This window comes from Ptiloglossa arizonensis, chromosome 11, assembly GCF_051014685.1.
Source record: "Ptiloglossa arizonensis isolate GNS036 chromosome 11, iyPtiAriz1_principal, whole genome shotgun sequence".
NCBI classification, from domain to species: domain Eukaryota; kingdom Metazoa; phylum Arthropoda; class Insecta; order Hymenoptera; family Colletidae; genus Ptiloglossa; species Ptiloglossa arizonensis.
The window spans coordinates 5,833,720-5,854,048 of record NC_135058.1 but is presented as its reverse complement, the minus strand read 5'-3'; the positions used below and the strand labels follow the sequence as shown (position 1 = coordinate 5,854,048).

Here is a 20,329-nt window from a genome sequence, read left to right as displayed (position 1 = left end):
CTCGTTCGATAGACTCTTTCGCTGACGAGCAATCGCGAGAGAAAGGTATACGTGTACTCGAGCAAAAGTATCAATCTTGTTTAGAAAGAGTAATAAGCAATGTACGGGTCCTCGAGATTACAATTATCGAAAGTTATTACCAGCTTGGACCAGTTTAGACAACCTTACATGAAATTTAATTTTATTAAACGGAGCTCCGATTATTAGATGGGAGTGTCGTTTTGGAAATTACGATATAGTGGCCGCAACTAATGGCTCGAATATTACATTCCGAGGGAACATATTGCCGTGATGGACGATTATTACCATACTTTGATAAAGGACTGAAATACGTTATCGGCTATTAATTTTGAACACTTTGAACATCAATATCTGTCTTCTAAATGAAACCTTGAAAAATAATTTATCACAGAAAGATCCAGAAGAACGTTCATGTTTAAGCGCGAAACCCGTTTATCGCACCGTGTTTGACAAGTGGAAGGATTGGTTACTTATTAACAAGCAGAGTCATAAATGCAATACTCTCCCACGGTTAACAATAATATATTCACAAAACTCACCACCTCTATTCGATCGATAGGCGTCGTAATCCATTCTGTCGAGGTATTGCTAATATTCTTCATCGATGACCCTCAAGATGTCACTGGTTCGGATAAATGCAGTTCGTTTTCTTCGATATTTTTTTGTAATGTAATTTCGTACAAATAATTGTCGCAAATGCACGCACTTTCCGTAAAAATAGAAAATGATTTACTCACTTCCAAAGAGCTGTCGTACGACTCTTCTGGTTGCAGAGATTTCCACACCATTAACGCGACATCTTGAAAAACGCAATGGCGAACTTATAGGAAGCATGACCGCATCGTAGGAAAATTTCTCGAAAATTAAATTTCGAATGTGATACTCAGTAATGTAAAAGGTACAACCCTCGTGGTCGTTTTGGGTAAAAGTGTCAGGTATAATTCCGACAACCGTTTGATTTATTACTCCTACGTTGAAAATTTTCAGCGAATAGAAGAACGGTCGAATGGAATCAGAATGTATTCGTGAAAGAGTTTTATTACACGAAATCGGCAATTTTGGATACATTCTTGTTGTAATTAATACAGACAGGGTGGTTCAAATTGTTCTACAGGTATAAATGACACCATCGAAACAACTACCAAACCTACAGAGTTCGATTATCCGACAGACCTAATGCACAGTTATGTTCAATTGTTACTTGTAATTATAAGCATCGTGATCTTTCGCAGCTAGTCAAGATGTTAATTAACCGTGCTAAAAATTACAATCTTTTCTAGAGAAAGTTTCAAAATATCAAACCACGCTTTTCCCAAATTTTACACACACGCGAAATAAGAATTTATTTATAATTTCCACGTTGCAAAAACGACCGTTCCGCTTAACAGAAAATTTATTCCGAAAAGCAGATCCTTCTTGATGAAAACAAAACAAAGGGGAACGCAATACGGTTGATAGTTTCGGAGATAAAAATACATTCGTGCGGTCGATTTTCCCGAAAATTGGCAAAAATTGTAAACTTCGACACTTTGTATTTTTTAAATAAATTCCAAATCAGCAAACTGACCACTCCCACTTCAATTTAACACGGACACGTACTTCAATTCTGTGAAAAAATTCCTAGATCTCGAGTACAGAAAATGATACGACATAAAAAAAATATACAAACACTATTTACCATTCAATTTACTGACTCAAGGAACAGGAAAAACATCGATAAATGCACCGAAATGGATCTATGGAACCGAAAGATTCATTAAGCATTGTTGCTTAATTTATGCCCGGCACGAATATTAATAGCTCACATTAGCAGACGAATATTTCGAATGTTGTCAAACAAAATTTTCTCCTCATTAGAAACGACCCACTTTGCAACGCGTGTCAGGCCTTCGATAACGGATGTTGAAACGGGTTCTCGAAATACAAGCGAAAAAAAAACTCGGTGATTAGAAACTCGATTACGGCAGACCGTGTTTTCTCTCTCTCTCTCTCTCTCTCTCTCTGTCTCTCTTTTTCATCGTATCGAACAGGCGTGTACCAATATGAGTTCGCGTTACCGAGCCGCCTCGCTATCCCTTTGGGAACGCACGCCTGTGCCGTAACGTGTACCGTATACCATCCACCGGATGTCATGATGCGGTTTGCCTTATTGTAACCGGTATATTAACGTTCATGCGGACGTTGCTGCCGAATCGGTCGAGGGACGTTAACCGAGTCGAATTATACGCGATGGAACGACGACAACCAAGACTAGGGAACTCATCTTGATCGCCCGTCTCGATTTGTGCGCCTGCACGTTGACGCTCAACCACTACTAGTGACACTCGATGAAGAATTTAACTCGATCCATTGACCCTGAAAATTGTCGCGCGTTGACCAACTTCGAAAGTCGTTCCATTTTTCCTCGTTAATTCTCGTTTCTGTAGGCGATATGTATCGAGGTTGGAATTCACCAATTTAATACGTAATAATTTATATACCGATAGTTACGGTTAAATAGTTCCATTGGTACTCGATCCTCGTTCCAATCTTGTACCGTTCGAATTGTAAATATTGTAAACCTAACCTCAAAGATCGTTAAACCTCGTGATACTCGAGAATGCATTAAGATCCATTAACCTCGAAAATTGTCGCGCCAATTTTCGAAATTCGTTTTATTTTTCCGCGTCAATTCTTGTTCCCGTAGACAATTGGTTTCGAGGTTAGAATTTATAATTTATATATCGATAGTTTTAGTATATAGATTCTTTCGAAAGAAAACGGTACAGTTGCACTCACTTGGATACAAATACGAAACGAAATTGATTCCTCATGATCGGTCGTCGAACACCATTACAACGTAAAGTTGATATCAGAAATCTTCGAAATATTCTCCAGCTTCTTGGAAACATAATAATATCGAATCATTCAACGAAAGACACTCGTTGAAAAAATTTAACCAGATCACACAAGAATGTGTAAAACAAACTTATGACCTTGAGCTTCAACGATCAACGCGCACCAAGACTCCGCGAAAACCGTGACGAATGTTCTTTCTACACTCTATACTCGTCGCTTGTTCGTTTCGCTGACCGATAAAAGGCAAACACGCGGTCGAAACGCTAGCGTAACGCTTCGGGAGCGACGATTCGGTAAGCAAAGAACGAGCAGATAAAGGCTGGCCCGCATTATCGAAAATTCACAACCTACGACAAGCACGGTCCTTCGGGGGCTTCGATAGCGCGGAGAGGAACCCGTGAACGTGCGTTTTATCTGTAAAAACGACGCGCCGCGTAACTCACGGCGTCGATAAGGCTAGCCCGGTCTGTTGATTTAACGCGACACGCCGTTATCTACAGATATCGCGAGTTAATGTACGAACCGGTAGTTTCGTGGTGGCAATGAATTATTGCTCGACGATGCACTGTGGCTGTGCCACGACTTCGCGTTGATCTGCATCCGCGAAAGAATGGATGAGAACGCTGTAGAATTAATTCTCAAAGATCAGAACGACAACGTTCGTCAACGACGCGACCAGAAGTAGAGATTCCGATTCCACGAATCCTCGATTTTCATTCAACTTTGCTGGATAGTAGATCGACCAAATCTGAAGCAACTGTGTATTTTTAAATAGTGTGTATTTTTCTCTGAACTGCTATAAGTTAAATTTCGAGGGTAACTTATAGCCTCCAAAATCGTAGTCTTCTGATAATATTTTTATATTATAAAATACATGGTACGTAGAAAATGAATAAGAATTTAAATAGTAACTCGTCGATAAGACTGATTATCGTCTAAAGGAGATTTCTACCATCGCGAATTTTATCATTTTAATTTCTCAATACGTTGACGTGCATTGTTAATCATTTTTTCTAGCGTTGCGTCCCAACGAACAGCATTGACACATTTCGAAGTTTCACCCCTTAAACGTGAGTCGTAGCAACGGAAACGTATACACGTAATGTTTCATCGAAGAGTGGCGGTGACACTTCGCGGATGTTACTCGTCAATTTGTTGCGCGTTTCCCGCTGTTTTGCAATCCGACGGAGTTACACCGCGCGGATGAAAATAATTAAGCGGCTAATAATATAAACAGACGCGTTGTTGGTTGATTCTCACCTTGCTCCACTTTCCACTCGCATGTCGCTCGAAAAGCAACGCGTGCAATTAGATCGCAACATTTCAGCAACACTTACGGTACGCGAGCGTAAATTCACAAGATTGCGTCACGTCGGTTCGAAAGAAAGTTCTCGTCTGCAACGGAGAACGATGAAAATATTATCGTGAGAAAGTGTAAAAAATAGATACAATAGTGAGAACGCCGCGTAAGAGATAAAGAAACAAAGACGATACAAGTTTATTGTAAATTGAACGAACGTGATAACTCGGATTGTAGACTGGCACGTGATAACGGTTGGTAACTGGTGGCTCGTTAAGTCACGTGTACGCGTAAATCGGGTGCACACCGTTGAACCATAATTTCCTTTTCAAAAGATACGAAATCTTTTCAGAGTGGCCGAGGAATTTCTCAATTGGGCACCATCAGTTTTTCGTTTACTCGAAAGTTGTTACCCTGGGTCGTTTCTGTCACGTGTTCAGGTATCTTTTTTTCTTTTTTTAAGCTCAAGAGGGACGAGAACAATGACCTCACTCGGATAGCGGGGTCCAGGAAACGGGCCATGCTACCTAAGCAAGCAGTCGAGAAGCTAAAAGGTGTTTGAACATCGGGCAAACTGCTCCCTTTTATGGACCAGTGAGTAGTTCAGCTCGCTGTGTCTTCGCTGATAATTTGGTGCTAAGCAACTCCGTAACACTTCGTAACCAATGACTATTAAAAGCAGTTCTTTCTTCGTACCTTGCGTATCGATATACGTTGTGTTCCTCGTTGTGTCAACAGGAGCAATCAATTACGTGGTAAAAAAAAAAAAATACATCGAATTACATCGGATCCGTGTTTCACATTTCTATCTATCACGACTGAACTCTTTAAATGTTACTCCCGAGTGTACCCAAGTATGGGACATCATTGTGGACAATTCTGTAAGATTTTCTGTTTCTTTGTTTAAGCTACGTACATCTAATAATTACTGAAAAATAAACGGTGAAATTAAGGTTAAAATCCTTTGTCGAAAGTCCTTGAATTTATATTAAGCGTATATTAATATTCAACTTAATAAACATCAAGTATGTATATTTCCATACCGATGAACAAGTTTCTGAAAAGGATCGAGTCTACACGGCTGGAACGTTCAGACGCATAAAATTTGTTTTTACCGAGTAAATGATTACTCTTATTGACCAAATATGGAACATCTTATGAACGACACTCTATTGGCTATTTAGGTTCGGCCACTTCAAAATTGTACCTTCTATCGCCATGAAAATACACGGTGGGGGTAATTCCCCGGTGACCTTGACCGGTCAATTAATTTTTTCACGGCTCAAGGTTTCGATATGACCGCCGTATAGAACTAACTGCGATCTGAATATTGTAATTACCTTCCTACGTTATCGAGACGAGGACAAGTAACGACTTTAATGAACGTGCATGCAGCCAGCCAAGTGCAATAAACCGATGCATCTTATTGCACCGGACAAATTAAACGCTTCGTCTCTTTAAATGGTATCTCCTTAGCCGTAACACTCCTATAAATATACCTCGAACGAAAGTAAATGTTATTATAATATTTACAGTATCGTCCGTGGTGGGTTGTATAATTGTATTTACAGAGTATATGTACAACAATAACGAGCGTTATAAAATATACGTGTTTTATAGTTCACAAGCGGTTGCAAATGTAGATATAATTAGTGATATATACAATTTAATTGGTAACTTACCGTGAAGCGTTAAAAGTGCATAAACAATCGTGACAAGTTTCACGATCAACCGTGTTAGTCCGTTTTTCATACAGAATTTTATCTTACGTTTAAGGAACGGGAAAAAAAATATGAAAAAATACGAAAAATACAAAAAAAAAGAAAAAAAAACATGGAATTACGATCTGCACGCAGTCACGCTGATGTTCGTTTCACTCGCATGCAGTTTCACTTGAGGTATGTTATATATACTGAAACGTATCGTCGACGCAGCTTGTCGCACCACAAGTTAGGTGCAACGACTTTACTGTACACTTCTTGCACGTCTTGCGTATCGAATAGAAAAAGACCGTCGATTTTTTGTTTGTTCCCAAGGTAAATAAATAACCTTTCGCGTTGAGAAATGTTCGTGACTCGAGTATGAAAATTAACGCGTGACGCGATGTCTGCTCGGTTACTTTTCCTTCTCATTAGAGACGATTCGCGAACAAAGAAACGGACGTTCCCGGTTATAAATAAATACCCGTCGGTGGAATTATTTCGCGAGGCAAATTTAATTGTGCGTCTTAATCAACGCGGGGCTCGATCAACGTCGAAAAACGAGACACTCTCCGAAGGAAAACAATAACGAACCGGATAAGCAAGCTCATCAACGATGAGCGGGCAAAAGAACGCTGGACAGGGACCAAGAGAATAATCACGAAAAGCTCCAAGGACGTACGAAAGCGACAAAATAATTCAAGACCTCGCATACACAGCAGCATAACGTTTATTAGCACACCAACGATATTATAACGCACTATAATCGCTTAAATTTACCGTCTAAACTGTACCTAATTTTAATATACTTTTACACGTAATACTCGTCGAGCGATTACAATAACTAGACGAAGCGTATAACATAAAATAAAATATAAAATCAATCACAAAATAAACTATGTATATACCAGGGGAGGAAGTTCAATGTAACAAATCAAAAATACTTAATCTACGTGTCTCACCATTCGTCGAGCGCGCCTCTGGCTGTCGCGGATAGGTTCGTTTCTCGATGAATAATAATTCTCAATCGTTCAACGAAGAATTGCAACGCGTCACGGATCGTGCGATTCTTCCATCGTCGAAACGAAAAGGACAAAGAACAAAGAAAATCGTAAAGAGTGCATCAAGCGTTCACACGGATTTCTCGGTTCTTCGATTCACGGAGATTAGGTGCAACAACTGTATCTTGACCACGCGCGATCACTTTGATACATGTACAGTGGAATGCTTGAGAGAATGCCTCTGGATGGTATTCAACTTTGACGGTTCGAATTTTTCAGAACGATTACTTCCGTTAATTGACATCGCGAAAACGTCAATTTCCAAACGAAGAGATAAATTTCTCTCGCGATCGTGAACATCACTCAAGAGCATTCTTCGTAGTTCCTTTCAGTACACTTTCTTCTAATTTGCGTGGCAAAGACTTTATCTATATATATATATATTTATTTTTTATATTGTCCACCGGTAACGAATTCTATGCCCGATGTATATAAGGTGAGCGAAAAAGTCCGCGGCAAGGTAGTATCGGAACAACGTAGAAAGTTATAAATTGTTGCGCAGCGTGAAAGATCGAAACACGACTTCGCGATTATATAAGGAGAAAATTGCAGGCACGAACGTTGCGAGAAATGAATAACATCGACGGCGAACCTATCCATGATTTCCTGATAAACGAACGTGACGTTCCACGATCAACCACCGCACCCGTTACAATACCCATTTGTCGAAGAATACTTTCACTTAGGTATAACTCTCGTTACGATCTACAACGACGATATCTCGTACGACCTAAAAGGATGGAAGTTTCTCGATCGTTCGAAATTGTGGAACCTCTTCGAATACTTGGTGTGTGATGTCTTATCGCTACTGCGGGGGAAAAGAAGCAGATTGCACATTTTTTCCACGTCTACTCCTCTCTCATCGAAATATACACGCGTAACAACGAACGTGTAATGTGAGCAAAACGGAAACAAATACTACGGTGTAGTAAGAAATATCTACGATCTGTGTAACGAGTGTGCGTCAACTATGGGTTAAGGAAATTGCATCGTTTCTTCTTCTTTTTTCTTTTTTTTTTTTTTCCCCCAATACATCGACATCTGCTTAAACGAAACAAAGAAAAGGTAGCGTGCGTATTTACAGAACAGTGTAACCGATGTACCTGGCAGATGATAAATGTATAGGAAACGTGGAGTGTATATAATACTCCGTTAGGGATACAATTGGCGAAACGTTCGACATAATAAATCTTACGTGAGTTTCTATACAGATATCATGTACACTATACGCACGACGATTCGTATATATAGGGTGTTGATAAAGGACGAGATTCAAGAATTCGGGTGCGTGTAACGATGCGCTCAAAATGAGCGGTTTATCGCGACCGGTAACGTAGCACTACGTTCTTTTGGAAGCTCGATTTGTGTTTCATCGATGTATCGTTACCTTGTGAATCGTCGACGTAGTACTACGTCCTTTCTGTAGAAGATCGAGAGTCATTGTCGCGATACTACGTTTTTAACTAACGTAGCAACCGTTGCTGTCTCTTCGAAAGGTAAAGTCGAGTGACGTAGTACTACGTGTTATAGTTTATAGAAGTCGAGAGTCCTTAACGTAGTATTACGTTGCGAAATTAATCTGTACGGTACTTGGTACAAAGGAAGAGAAATGGAATCAGTTCACGTACCGCTACGTTTCCAAGGCTACGTGTTTTGCTTAATGTTGTCGTTAACGTAGTACTACGTTCAGCGATTGTAAATATTAAAGACCCCTGAAGTAAATCGATTAAACAAAATTGAACTTTGGTAGTGCTACGTGTTTTAATGTACGCAACTTTTGGAACCCGTCACGTAGTACTACGTTCTCAGTATGTAAGTCGATTAACGTACTACTACGTACCTCGAAAATTAAAACTCGAGTCTTCGACGCACAGCTACGTGTTTTACCCTACACGTGTCGATACCTGACAACGTACTACTACGTTTCTCCGAAAACTGAATTCGAGTTTTTAACGTAGTGCTACGCGTTCGATCGTGTAACTCGTTGGAGAACCCGAGAACGTGCTACGTTGATAGCTGGTGTAAAAGTCGGTGTCCCTTGACGTACTACTACGTCCTTTCTTTCGCAACGTCTCTCGGTTGGCAAATCTTTAAAAGAAAGGACGTGACGTGCGAGTGTCCTCGGTTACGCAACAAGTTATCCTTTCTTCTTAATAACCACCGAGCTATAATCAACAGACACACCGATAAATAACAGCGACTGTCGTTCCTCGGATCTACGAATCAACTCTGTCGAAGCGAGAAGCAATTTCCTGTTTCAGTAGCCTAAGCAGCTTATTAATAGGACGGCACACAGAACACACTTTACCGGGACGAAGGTAAACATAATACACGATCAACCGGTAACACTCGATCGATGGTAATCGGATCCCGATTGGCGGGCAAGAATCGAACGAAACGAAGAATAGTAACGATCCTTCGCGATCTCACGAGTTGTAGCGGAGCCGTTGCTAACAATACGAATCTCATTCGGGTCATAGTTGATCCATAGAGTTCTCCAAAAAAAAAAATAAAAAAAATCGGTAACCAATGAAAATTTATATCGGTCATCGTGCCTCGAAAATTCTTGAATCCTCTTTCAAACACTCTTCTATACACGTGTGTATGTGTGTGTGTTTTTATGTGCGTGAGCGTATGTGCGTGTGTGTACATATACACATCACAGTTAACGAACTAGGGTAGTCGATAACCTAAGGAACTATTCGATCTCTAATCGTACGTAGCATACGCAGAAAGGTGTCCCGACTCTGATCCGTCGATCGCGTCACTTTCCTCCCCGGACGACGAGCGGAAAGAGGAGGACAGCTTCCGGAAATTACCACGAAAACACTCTCTACCCTGACAAACGTGAAACTGGCGTTAACGGTGAACGGAGCACCCCGAGCACCGACAGTTAGCTCTTTCCGCAAACAGGATTCCGCTTGCATCGCACGTTAGCGAAAATCGAAGGATCCGGCGCCGACGGATTTTATTAGCGCATTCTTCGCTCGATGCATTCGTCCTGACGTGGAAATTAAAGGAACGGCGAACCTAGTGGCCCCGGGGGTCTAGCAGTCCCACTGGATCCCATTTTTCCAGGATCCTGACATTAAAACACGTACGGTTGCGGTCAACTTAAACATCCACCACGCACCGAATACAGTGTTCTCCGGATAACCGAGAAAAACAGGATTCGCGGCTCGGTTACTCGAGAAGATCGAGTCTTCGTTGCGAGAATCGGGATTACTCGGCTCTGGTCGTAACGAGCCACGCGCGGCTACCGGCCGAAGTGAAAGGAACGCAACGAGAGCGAGAGAGACAGAGCGACAGCGAGCGAGTCTCGCATTACACGCGCTCGGTGAATAATAATTCGAAGCGTATTCGTGTGACGAAATTACGTTTTCTATGTTTTTTTATAATAGTTCTCCGTTTTTATTTTAGGTTCTCTTCGTGAGAATGAGAAAATTTTCGAACTTCTTCGAACGCGTAATTAAAAGTAGTCCGAATAAGGTCGCGTTTGGACTCATTTTCAATGGGGAACACTTTCGTTGATAATAGCAGAGATATAACGGCTATGAAAAAATTATAATTTTCATCGCGGAGGCTCGACGAATGCCGAATTAGAAGTTTCAGACCCGACGGTAGAGTGTTGTAAGTACTAAATATGAACAACGACGTGGACGATTCCGTTTCGGTTATCCGGTGAGAAATTACTTCGGTTATCCGGAGAATACTGTACGTGGTTCGTTGCATACCCTGTTCCGTGGCTTCGCCCACCTACCCTCACTGTTTATTCTCAAATTCATTTGCTTTGTTTAAAGTAAGTTCCGGAAGGTTCGATCAATGTTTGGAGACTTTAGCTGAGGGAGGATATTGTCAGTGGTGGTCACTGATATTAATACGACTCGTCGATGATGGTGATATTTATGTAAAGTGTTCGAGAAGCATCTAAGATACGAATCTAATTGACTGACAACACTTACTAGAAGGAACACAGAAATCTTAATATACGGTACTACCACGCTGGATGATCTTAGTCGTGTTTACTTACAAAGGGAAACTAGTGATTGTTTTTGAGAGAAATAAAACTTTGTGCGTAACATGTGACGAGGAGAGGGATTAGGATACACCGAGAGCGAACGAGACAGAGCAACAGTGGAGACTGGTTCAATTACCGGGGGAAGAATTTGACCAATTAGCGAGGTAATACCGTATACGTCCGAGAATCAACAGATTCGTATTGTAAATGACTTTTTTACAAGAAAGCATCAACTCACGAACACAACTTCTACTTCTAAGAGAATTTTTACAGACGATTCTACTACTAAACCCTACATTTAAACGATCGATTCGCCTTGTGCGGGAACGTTTCAACAGCGTTACTTGAAAATGTTTGCGTTCGATATCTTTCCACGTGTACAAATCTCCTTTTCACGGTGTACTATAACACTTCGATAGACAGAATAGCGCCACTGTATATCCGAGCAGTCGCAAATAACGTGGAAACAGAAATATTAGTTCAACGTTTCGTAAAGTGTTAGAATACGAGCGAATCGCTTCATTCGTTGCAACGAGAAATAAGTACACGGGAAATGAAAATGTACAATGTTCATTGTAAGAAATATTTATACGAACGAAAGAAATACTTTCTACTTTACTTGGTACAACCACTACTCAGAACTGGATAGTTTTGTGCAATTTATAATGCGTTTTAAGTCGATTCCAAGATGGCTACCTTTACAACATTCAAGAGTCCAAAACTTTACACAGAAATATGTGTAATGAGAAATATATAAAAAAGATGATTTATCAATGTCAAAGAGAGTTACACACTCGCTCAAGATGGCCGATATGGCCTTCGTAGAAACAGAAAGAATTTCTTAGAATAGGAACAAAAAGATTCACAGAGAGTTTTACGAAAAGAAAACCTATCGAGGAACAATCCAAGTTGCAACACACTAAAACGAATATCCAAAACTTTGATCAATTGTGCCATTACTTATGCAAGTAATTATACAAATCTACGTAAAAAATCTAGAAAAACTATCGAGAGTAGTCTAGGTATAAATTTGAGCAAAATGATCGCGAGAGATCTAAGTATAAAATCTGAGAAAACTTATTGAAACAGATGAAAGTCAACAAATCTGAAAAAATTATCATAAGAGGTCTAAGTAAAAGATCTGAATCGAAACGATTGAAACTAGTCTACGTAAAAGAGATCTGAAAAGAGTGATCTACTTGTAAAATTTATAAATGTCTATACACTCTAACATCATACCGGTAACAACGTGGCAAACATGATCGAAGGATCGTTTCCACGATCACCGACGCGTTTCTCAAAGATCGAACCTTCCGGGATCGTGGTGAAACGTCGCCCGTCGAAGCCCCGCTTGCTCGAGATCAACGAATTGCACCAACCAAGGAGAACGAGAACGCAGACGTGAACACAATCGAACAACCAACGCGATCAAACAATAACACCGCGAGACAAACTTTACCCTGACACTCGATTCGTTACGCGGGAGGAAAGAATCCGTCGCAGTTCGATCGATCGGAATGAAAAATGATTACCCCGATTACGAAACGAGATTCCTCGTGAGCAGTAACCCGACGTGAAAACAACAAACGCATCCGATTACACATACACGCAGTGTCTTTCTTACGTATGTAACTTTTGTTCTTTTCTTTCTTTTTTTTTCTTTTTCTTTTTCTTTTCTCTCTCACTGTTTTATTCCCGGAGCTCGTTCTTCACCCGGTGATCGTCGTCAGGCAGACGGTCAAAATCAAGAAAAAACAAAGACGTAACACAACGATTATGCATTTACACGTGGGCAGAAAGAAGAGTCATGCGGTGCAGCCAAGCGTGCGTTGCTGTTTACCTGCGAACGGCACGTCCCCGAAGTATTCCTCGACGTTGTCCGTCGACATGCTCTTGTCCGACAGAGAGACGCTCGACAACGAGCCGCTGGACGCGTCCAGGGAGCCACCGGCCGGAAACTGCAATAAATCCTCGTCGGTTTCCGTTTCCATGTCGCGGGACCTCCGTTTGTATACCTGCCGGCACGTAAACGCAAGTACGGTTTTTTCGAAAGCTTCTGAAGACGAGACGAAGGTGGTGCATCTAACTCTACGCGACTCGATACGCGCCCCCGTATTACGGGATATTCGTGTCCATTTTGTGAACGAAACACATCTGTTTTTCACATTTTGTGTTTCACATCTGTTTACACATTTTGTGTTTCACATCTGTTAACACATTTTGTGTTTCACATCTATTAACACATTTTGTCAACGAAAAACAGTTTCACGAGAGACGTAGAAAAATCGTTCGATACAATGTTTACGAGAATATAGTTTTCAATGTCCCTTGGAATATTTTTGGACATCGAAGTTCGAGTGTCATCGAGGCGAGTACGTACGTTGCAGTTCGATTTGTTCGGATCCTCTTCGGCGAAACGAAGTTTAACGTTTCGATTTACTCGGAGTGTGGTATCATTTTCTTATCGATTCACTGGAATTTAGTTTCATTTTTTTTACCGATCCACCGGAGTATGGTTTAATTTTTCTACCGATGCTTTGGAGTATACCCGAACGCGTGCAACGATATCCAGACCGATCGTGTTAGAGGAAAGGTTAGTGAACTTCTGGATTTTTGTAGACAATTCTGTAGTAACTTTGTATTGTTTTGATTTTTGCGTACGTTTATACGAAGTACGATCGATAGAAAATAAATCTCGTAATTATTGTGAAATGAATTCGGTATAGGGGTTGTTCCTATTATCGATTCTCTCAACGATGAAATGTACTTTAGATTGGAGTAAATGTTTAAGATTGGACCGATTGTCTTAAGAAATTTCTTTGTCCATTTGTAAGAAATTTCTTTGTTCGTTAATAATTGAGTCATTTTTATTTCGACTCATGAGTAGTGGCTACACGCGCTGTGAAATCTAGATAGTCGTCCAAGAGTGGTTAGTACCATGAATCATAGAGATCGTGTTCTTTTATTTATTATAATTTGAATAGTTTTCTTTGTTACGAACGAAGGAGGCCTAATATTTCCTGTCGACGCAACGAAGCAAATTTAATTCTGGGCTTGATTATCGTTTATATTTTGCGCAACGAATGGAGTACAAGTGAGTCAGGGTAGTTCTTTGAAAACATTTTCAACAATTTTCCTGACGTTTAATCCGTTAACGTTCGACGTTAACCAATCGCGTACAAGGTTGTATTTTGATGTTGGTTTCGCCAACCTGTATTTTTCACATTAACGATTGCACAGTATCGATTGTAGCGTTTCTGGACACTCTACGGAAGTTAAAATACGGTAACCAATCGAACGGTATTTTCTAATATTAACGAATAAGCTGGAACTCGGGCACGGAAGGTAAAATTTTCCGAACTGATACTACGCCTGCCGATACGCAAATATTTGCATCGAATCTCCGCGTTGAATCGTATTAAACTCAACGATTAAAATTCAAGCGAATTAACCGCAGAAACTTAGCCTGGATATCGTGCAAATTCGAATAACAATTTTCGCGCCGCTTCTTCGAAAATCCCGAATTTTCATCATTGATTTTCCAACGGTAATACGTTCACGAATTACCGAAAAACTGATCAGAAATGACATTTCGCGCGATAGCGTTTACAAGCGGCACAGAAATTCGTTCTTCCGTTCGCCGAGCGAAAACGTCCACGCGGAAGGCAAATAAACGCGCTACCAACTCGATAAAAATCTATTGGAACCGATCACTTGATACGATTATATAAAATAAACTGTATAAAACATAGGTCGGGCAAACAAATCCCGAGCGAAAAATACCTGTCCCAACTTTCGATTCGCAATTTCGAGTGCGTCACGCGTGGCGATATTAAAATTTCAATTTACCGCATCCATCGAAAATGCCTCGCACGTTATCGTTCGTCGCACGAATCGAATTTTTCTTAACGGATATTAGACCCTGAAGTTAATAACGCAAAACGCCCAGCGCTTGAAAATGTATAATTCCGAGCTGGTAAGACAGAGAACGAAGATCGTTAATTGAGAGTAATTTTTCTTATTTTCCCTGAACATCGTTACGATAATATTGTGGTAAAGATAGACGGTTGAACCGATAACAAAGGGGTAGGTTGTAAAATAATAATTCGCTAAATTTTTCTTATTCACCTTGCTTCTTCTTGTCTTCGCGAACGTATTATAAATGTAAGAATAAAGTCGTTGAATAGAGTTAAATGAAAGAAAAGTGAATAACGGAAATGTGTCTTGTAAGTAAATTTAAATGATTTACGATCGAATATTCTTGCATACTTTGACGTGATAGAAGAAAATTGGACCAAAGTGACCATGTTTGAGACGCATAGAAACATCAACGATCTGGTCTTATTTTTTATAAATATATATATAAATATTATATTTGGATGATATATAAATCGAAATATAAATTTGAATGTTATCTGAGGACCCTCGAGAAACGCACCAATATTCATGGTGTTTTTTTATAAATCTAAACTAGATCTAGCTACCAGAAGTTGGGTATCGTCCAAAAACCAAAATTTGAATATAATTTACCTAAAGCTCACGACCACCCCTTAGAATACTTAAAAATATGTTAAATTCACAAACAAATCTTTTCTTTTCTTTTTCTTTCTTATTATCTTTCGCTAGCGTTGTTCACCACTCTATATCTCCATAATTTGTACGCGTTGTACGATTTGCGTACAATAATGAATCTTTATCTCGACATTTAACACGGAATCATGGGAGAAAACATCACCTTTCCTTGAGAAAATGGTATTCATCGCCAAACAAGATCATTGGAACACCAAACTTTGTATATACAAGTGATTTTTCTTGTTTTCCCTGAACATCGTTACGATAATATTGTGGTAACAGTAGACGGTCGAACCAATAACAAAGGGGGTAGGTTGTGAAATAATAATTCGCTAAATTTTGCCTATTCTAGGACTTCGAATCCCTGAAGATACTTCGTAAACTCACAACTAAATCTCTCCTTCTTTTTTTAATCTCTGTCACTACCACTCTATATTTCCAAAATTTGTACACTCTGTGCGACCTACGTACAAAACTGAATCTCCATCAGCTCGATCTTCAAATGTCTCGATATCCATCAAGTATTGTACGAAAAAACAATGACATTCCTTTGGAAAAGGGTGTCCGTCACAACTAAACCTCTCCTTCTTTTTTTAATCTCTGTCACTACCACTCTATATTTCCAAAATTTGTACACTCTGTGCGACCTACGTACAAAAATCTATCTCCATCACCTTGATAAAGAACAAAATGTCTCGATATCTATCAAGGATGGTACAAGTAAAGAATGACATTTCCTTGGAACAGGGTGCCCGTCACAACTAAACCTCTCCTTCTTTTTTTAATCTCTGTCACTACCACTCTATATTTCCAAAATTTGTACGCTCTGTGCGACCTACGTACAAAACTGAATCTCCATCAGCTCGATCTTCAAATGTCTTAATATCTATCAAGGATCGTACGAGAAAAGAATGACATTCCCTTGGAAAAGGGTGTCCGTCACAACTAAATACCTCCTCCATTTTTTAACTCTGTCACTACCACTCTATATTTCCAAAATTTGTACACTCTGTGCGACCTACGTACAAAACTGAATCTCCATCAGCTCGATCTTCAAATGTCTCGATATCTATCAAGGATTGTACGAGAAAAGAATGACATTCCGTTGGAAAAGGGTGTCCGTCACCGATACCAGTGTTCTCCATCGCAAGACGCGAACCTTAACGGAAGAGAGATAAGATTCCGTCGCGTTGCGAATGGTCGTAACGCAATTAAAATTTGACGCTAGGAACTCGTCAGCTATCTCACCCTCTCTTTCTCCCAGTCTATCGCATCTTGTCTACGTATAGCCGGAAACCGTCACTACAAATTCGTAGGTTTCTCCGCGGCGCGGCAAGGAGACCGAGCGTTCACGAGGAGAAGTCAGACAGACATAGAAGCCGAGGGCTTCATTATTCAAAGGGTGTCGGCGTCTTGCATTCTGCCGCTCTGCTGGATCCGCGGAAGTTGACGGGTGTGAAGCAACCATCCGTGAGCAGTTCCATCCCCCGAGCCTTCCCCTCCCACTTCCCCTCCTACGTCTTCTCGTCCTTACTCTCACGGCTTCTCGCTGCCTCGTGCAGCTCCGCTTCCTCTTTTCCCTCAATCCTACTGGATTTTCCACGATACCCCCCTTGATCCTGTCATCGAATCGCATCTGACGCTCTTCGCCTTTCGCGATTTGCGGCGATGCCAGCCGAACCGACGAACGATCGCTGAAACGACGACGGTTCGTTTGCCGTGGATACCGAGACCGCGTTGCCTCGGAATTTTTCATAAAAATTCGACAAATTCTGGCCGATGCTTTCCATCGTTTCATCGGTGTACGATTAGATTTTTAGTCGATGTAGATCGAAGAGAGTGAAATAGTAGAGTAAGGGAGAGGGATGGACATTCTTTGTTGAATTATTTGTAAAAATTCTGGGTGATGCTTTCGATCGTTTCAATGGTATTCGATTAGATTTTTATTCGATGTAGATCGAAGACAGTGAAATGTAAGAGTAAGGGAGAGAAATAGAGATTTTTTGTTAAATTATTTGTAAAAATTCTGGGCGATGCTTTCCATCGTTTCATTGGTGTTCGATTAGATTTTTATTCGATGGAGATCGAAGAGAGTGAAATAGTAGAGTAAGGGAGGGGGATGGACATTCTTTGTTTAATTATTTGTAAAAATTCTATGCAACGCTTTCGATCGTTTCATCGTTCGTTTAATTAGATTTTTATTCGATATAGACTGAGGACAGTCTCTGAAATATTAGAGTAAGGAAAGGGGATGGAGAATTTTTTTTTATTATTTGTAAAAATTCTATCTAACTCTTTCGATCGTTTCATTGGTGTTCGATTAGATTTTTATTCGATATAGATCGAAGACAGCGTCTACAATATTGGAGTAAGGAAGGGGGGTGAAGATTTTTTTAAAATTATTTGTAAAAATTCTATGCAACGCTTTCGATCGTTCCAACGTTCGTTTAATTAAATTTTGATTCGATAGAAACGACGATCGACCGAAATATTGGAGCAAGAGAGGGGGATTCGATGATCTCTGATCGAATTTTTGATAAATGAGTAAAAACTGTATCATCTGTAACTATTCGTTCAATTTCATTTCGATGTAATATAGACGACGACCATCTAGGGAATTAGATCAAGGAAGATGGTGCCCGTAATCGTCCTAAACGCAATAATACCCAAGACTAAGACCGGGGATCGAGGTAAGACAGTTAGCGAGGTGTGTTTCGGAAGCTGAGCGCTTTTAAGCCACAATTCCACTTGTCGAACGTGGAATACGATTAACACAGCTTTGCAAACGCGCGAACCTTGTAAAATCGACCTCTGTCACGTGTCTTGATAAAATTCTGTCGTAAACGTAACGATTTATCGATAAATTACGATAATTTATACAATTTTTATTGGTGTATTCTAAACGATGATTTCACAATCTCTGAACATCAGTGTTGGATGGAAATACGACTCTCGTTGCAACCAAGTGCATCGTACAACTAATCGTTACGTCTATAGCCCAGTGTTGTTATCGGTGAAACAATGGCTTTATGAATAAACAGCTAATTAACCTTTGAATACGTCAGACACGAAGAGAACGAGTAAGATACGGTTGAACAGCGACGAAGCAGTGAAACCAAGGAAGACACGGTTAAGCCGTGGTATAACCACGTGACAGCTACCGAGGTAGAAATTGCGACAGTTAACGAGGCATTAGGTCATCTCGCGGGTAACGCGATATTCCAGAGGACTGTGCAATAGAGCATACTGATAGAATAATACTGGAAGAGGTGCACACCTATCCATCCGATATAAATATTAATATAAAAACCTCCCTTCGATATTATTTCAAAATCTGACATAGCACAGATCGAATATTTCGCACGTTTGCAAAATTTTGCTTAGTTGGGCAGAGCAAATCAAGGATAGGATGCGAATTCCGATTCAATGAACTGATAGATCAATTTATTCTGCTGGCAGTTTGCAGAAGTAAAATTCGCTATCGAGTTTTCGCGAAAATTTTCATTTTTTTTTTTTAACAATTTCATACAGAGAGTCGAACGAAAAATCGAGCTTCGATTTTTGATACTGCATATTTTCTTCAGTTTGTTCCCCAACAGTTATCCTCTCTATCTACACCGCGAGCCAAAATCCGTGGTACCAATGGAGTCAGGGAGATTCTATGGTTCGAAACGAGACGAAAATGAGGAACAACAAAATTGCATCGAAGGATTACCTTCTTGGTTTTCATCGACACGCGAATTTTGCATCTTCGAAGCAAATAACGTCGATAAGAAAAAATTTCTAAAAGTGAACAACGATTGATCGATACGTACAATTTTTTCCAGATCGGTAAAACGCATCATCTGTCGTCGAGTGGTTAACAGAAATTTGATGGAGATTATACGGGGGTTTCGGGCAGCAAACAATTCGCGAGCCGTGTCGCTTAAGCGGGGCCTTTGTCGCAACGTTCGAGGAGATGACTAAATTGTGCCGAAATATCGGCGGTATCTCGTCCCCGTTGATGAGATTTACGAGCTTCAATCGAAATGGAGGTTGACTCGTTATCGCCAGTCGCGACCCTGTGACTTGCCAATTACCGTCCCGCCAGATTGCCGGATCTATGTATAAAGGGTGTCCCATTTAAGTTCACCCGACGAAATATCACGTAGACAATTAAAAAAAAAAAAAAAGAAAGATCGAACGTGTCTCTCGTAATTTTTAAAGAACGTTCAAACGGTGTTTCTAGTTTTTTAATGCGTGAGTGTTTTCAAGGTCATTTCATTCGTTTATTTACCAGAAACTTATACCTTCTATTTCAAAATTCTATTCTATCCGACAAATGTTTCTGTCTGAAAATTTTTTCTTTAAATACAGATTAATAAAGACTTGTTTCTCGAATTCTTCGACCGACGAGGTTGTTCGATCCAACATGGTCAGATCATTTCTTGTAAGTTTACCTCAATGACGAGATATATCTCTAGAAAATATGAAAGATGAATCATAATGGTCTTAATAAGTATTCAGAGAGAAATCTCGAGAACGTTCACGCATTAAGCACCGTTCGAATCCTCTCTGAAAATCATGAAAGATATACTCCAGCTTTGTCTTTAAATTAATTATCTACAAGATGTTTCACTGCGCCAACTCGAACGCGACACCCTGTACACTCGCGCACAGAGGACCATTCGACGAAATTGGTGTCGTTCTCCTTCGTTTACAGGAAACGCTGAAGAACGTTCTTCCCTCGAGAGAGAGAGAGAGGGGATGAAAAAAAAATAAAATAAAATAAAACATCGATACCCATCGAAACGATCCTCTCGTTTACACGATTCGCGCA

The 20,329-nt window shown here is 40.2% G+C and overlaps 1 protein-coding gene across 2 annotated transcripts in view; it reads right to left on the bottom strand.

Annotated features, from left to right (window-relative positions):
• Window positions 1–20,329, bottom strand: part of LOC143152880 (ankyrin repeat and SAM domain-containing protein 1A) — a 120,161-nt gene that overhangs the window by 50,812 nt on the left and 49,020 nt on the right. For both annotated transcript variants that reach the window (XM_076323469.1, XM_076323471.1), the window contains one exon: window positions 12,779–12,953. In XM_076323469.1, the coding sequence (XP_076179584.1) occupies window positions 12,779–12,953 (175 nt within the window). The remainder of the gene's footprint in view (window positions 1–12,778; window positions 12,954–20,329) is intronic.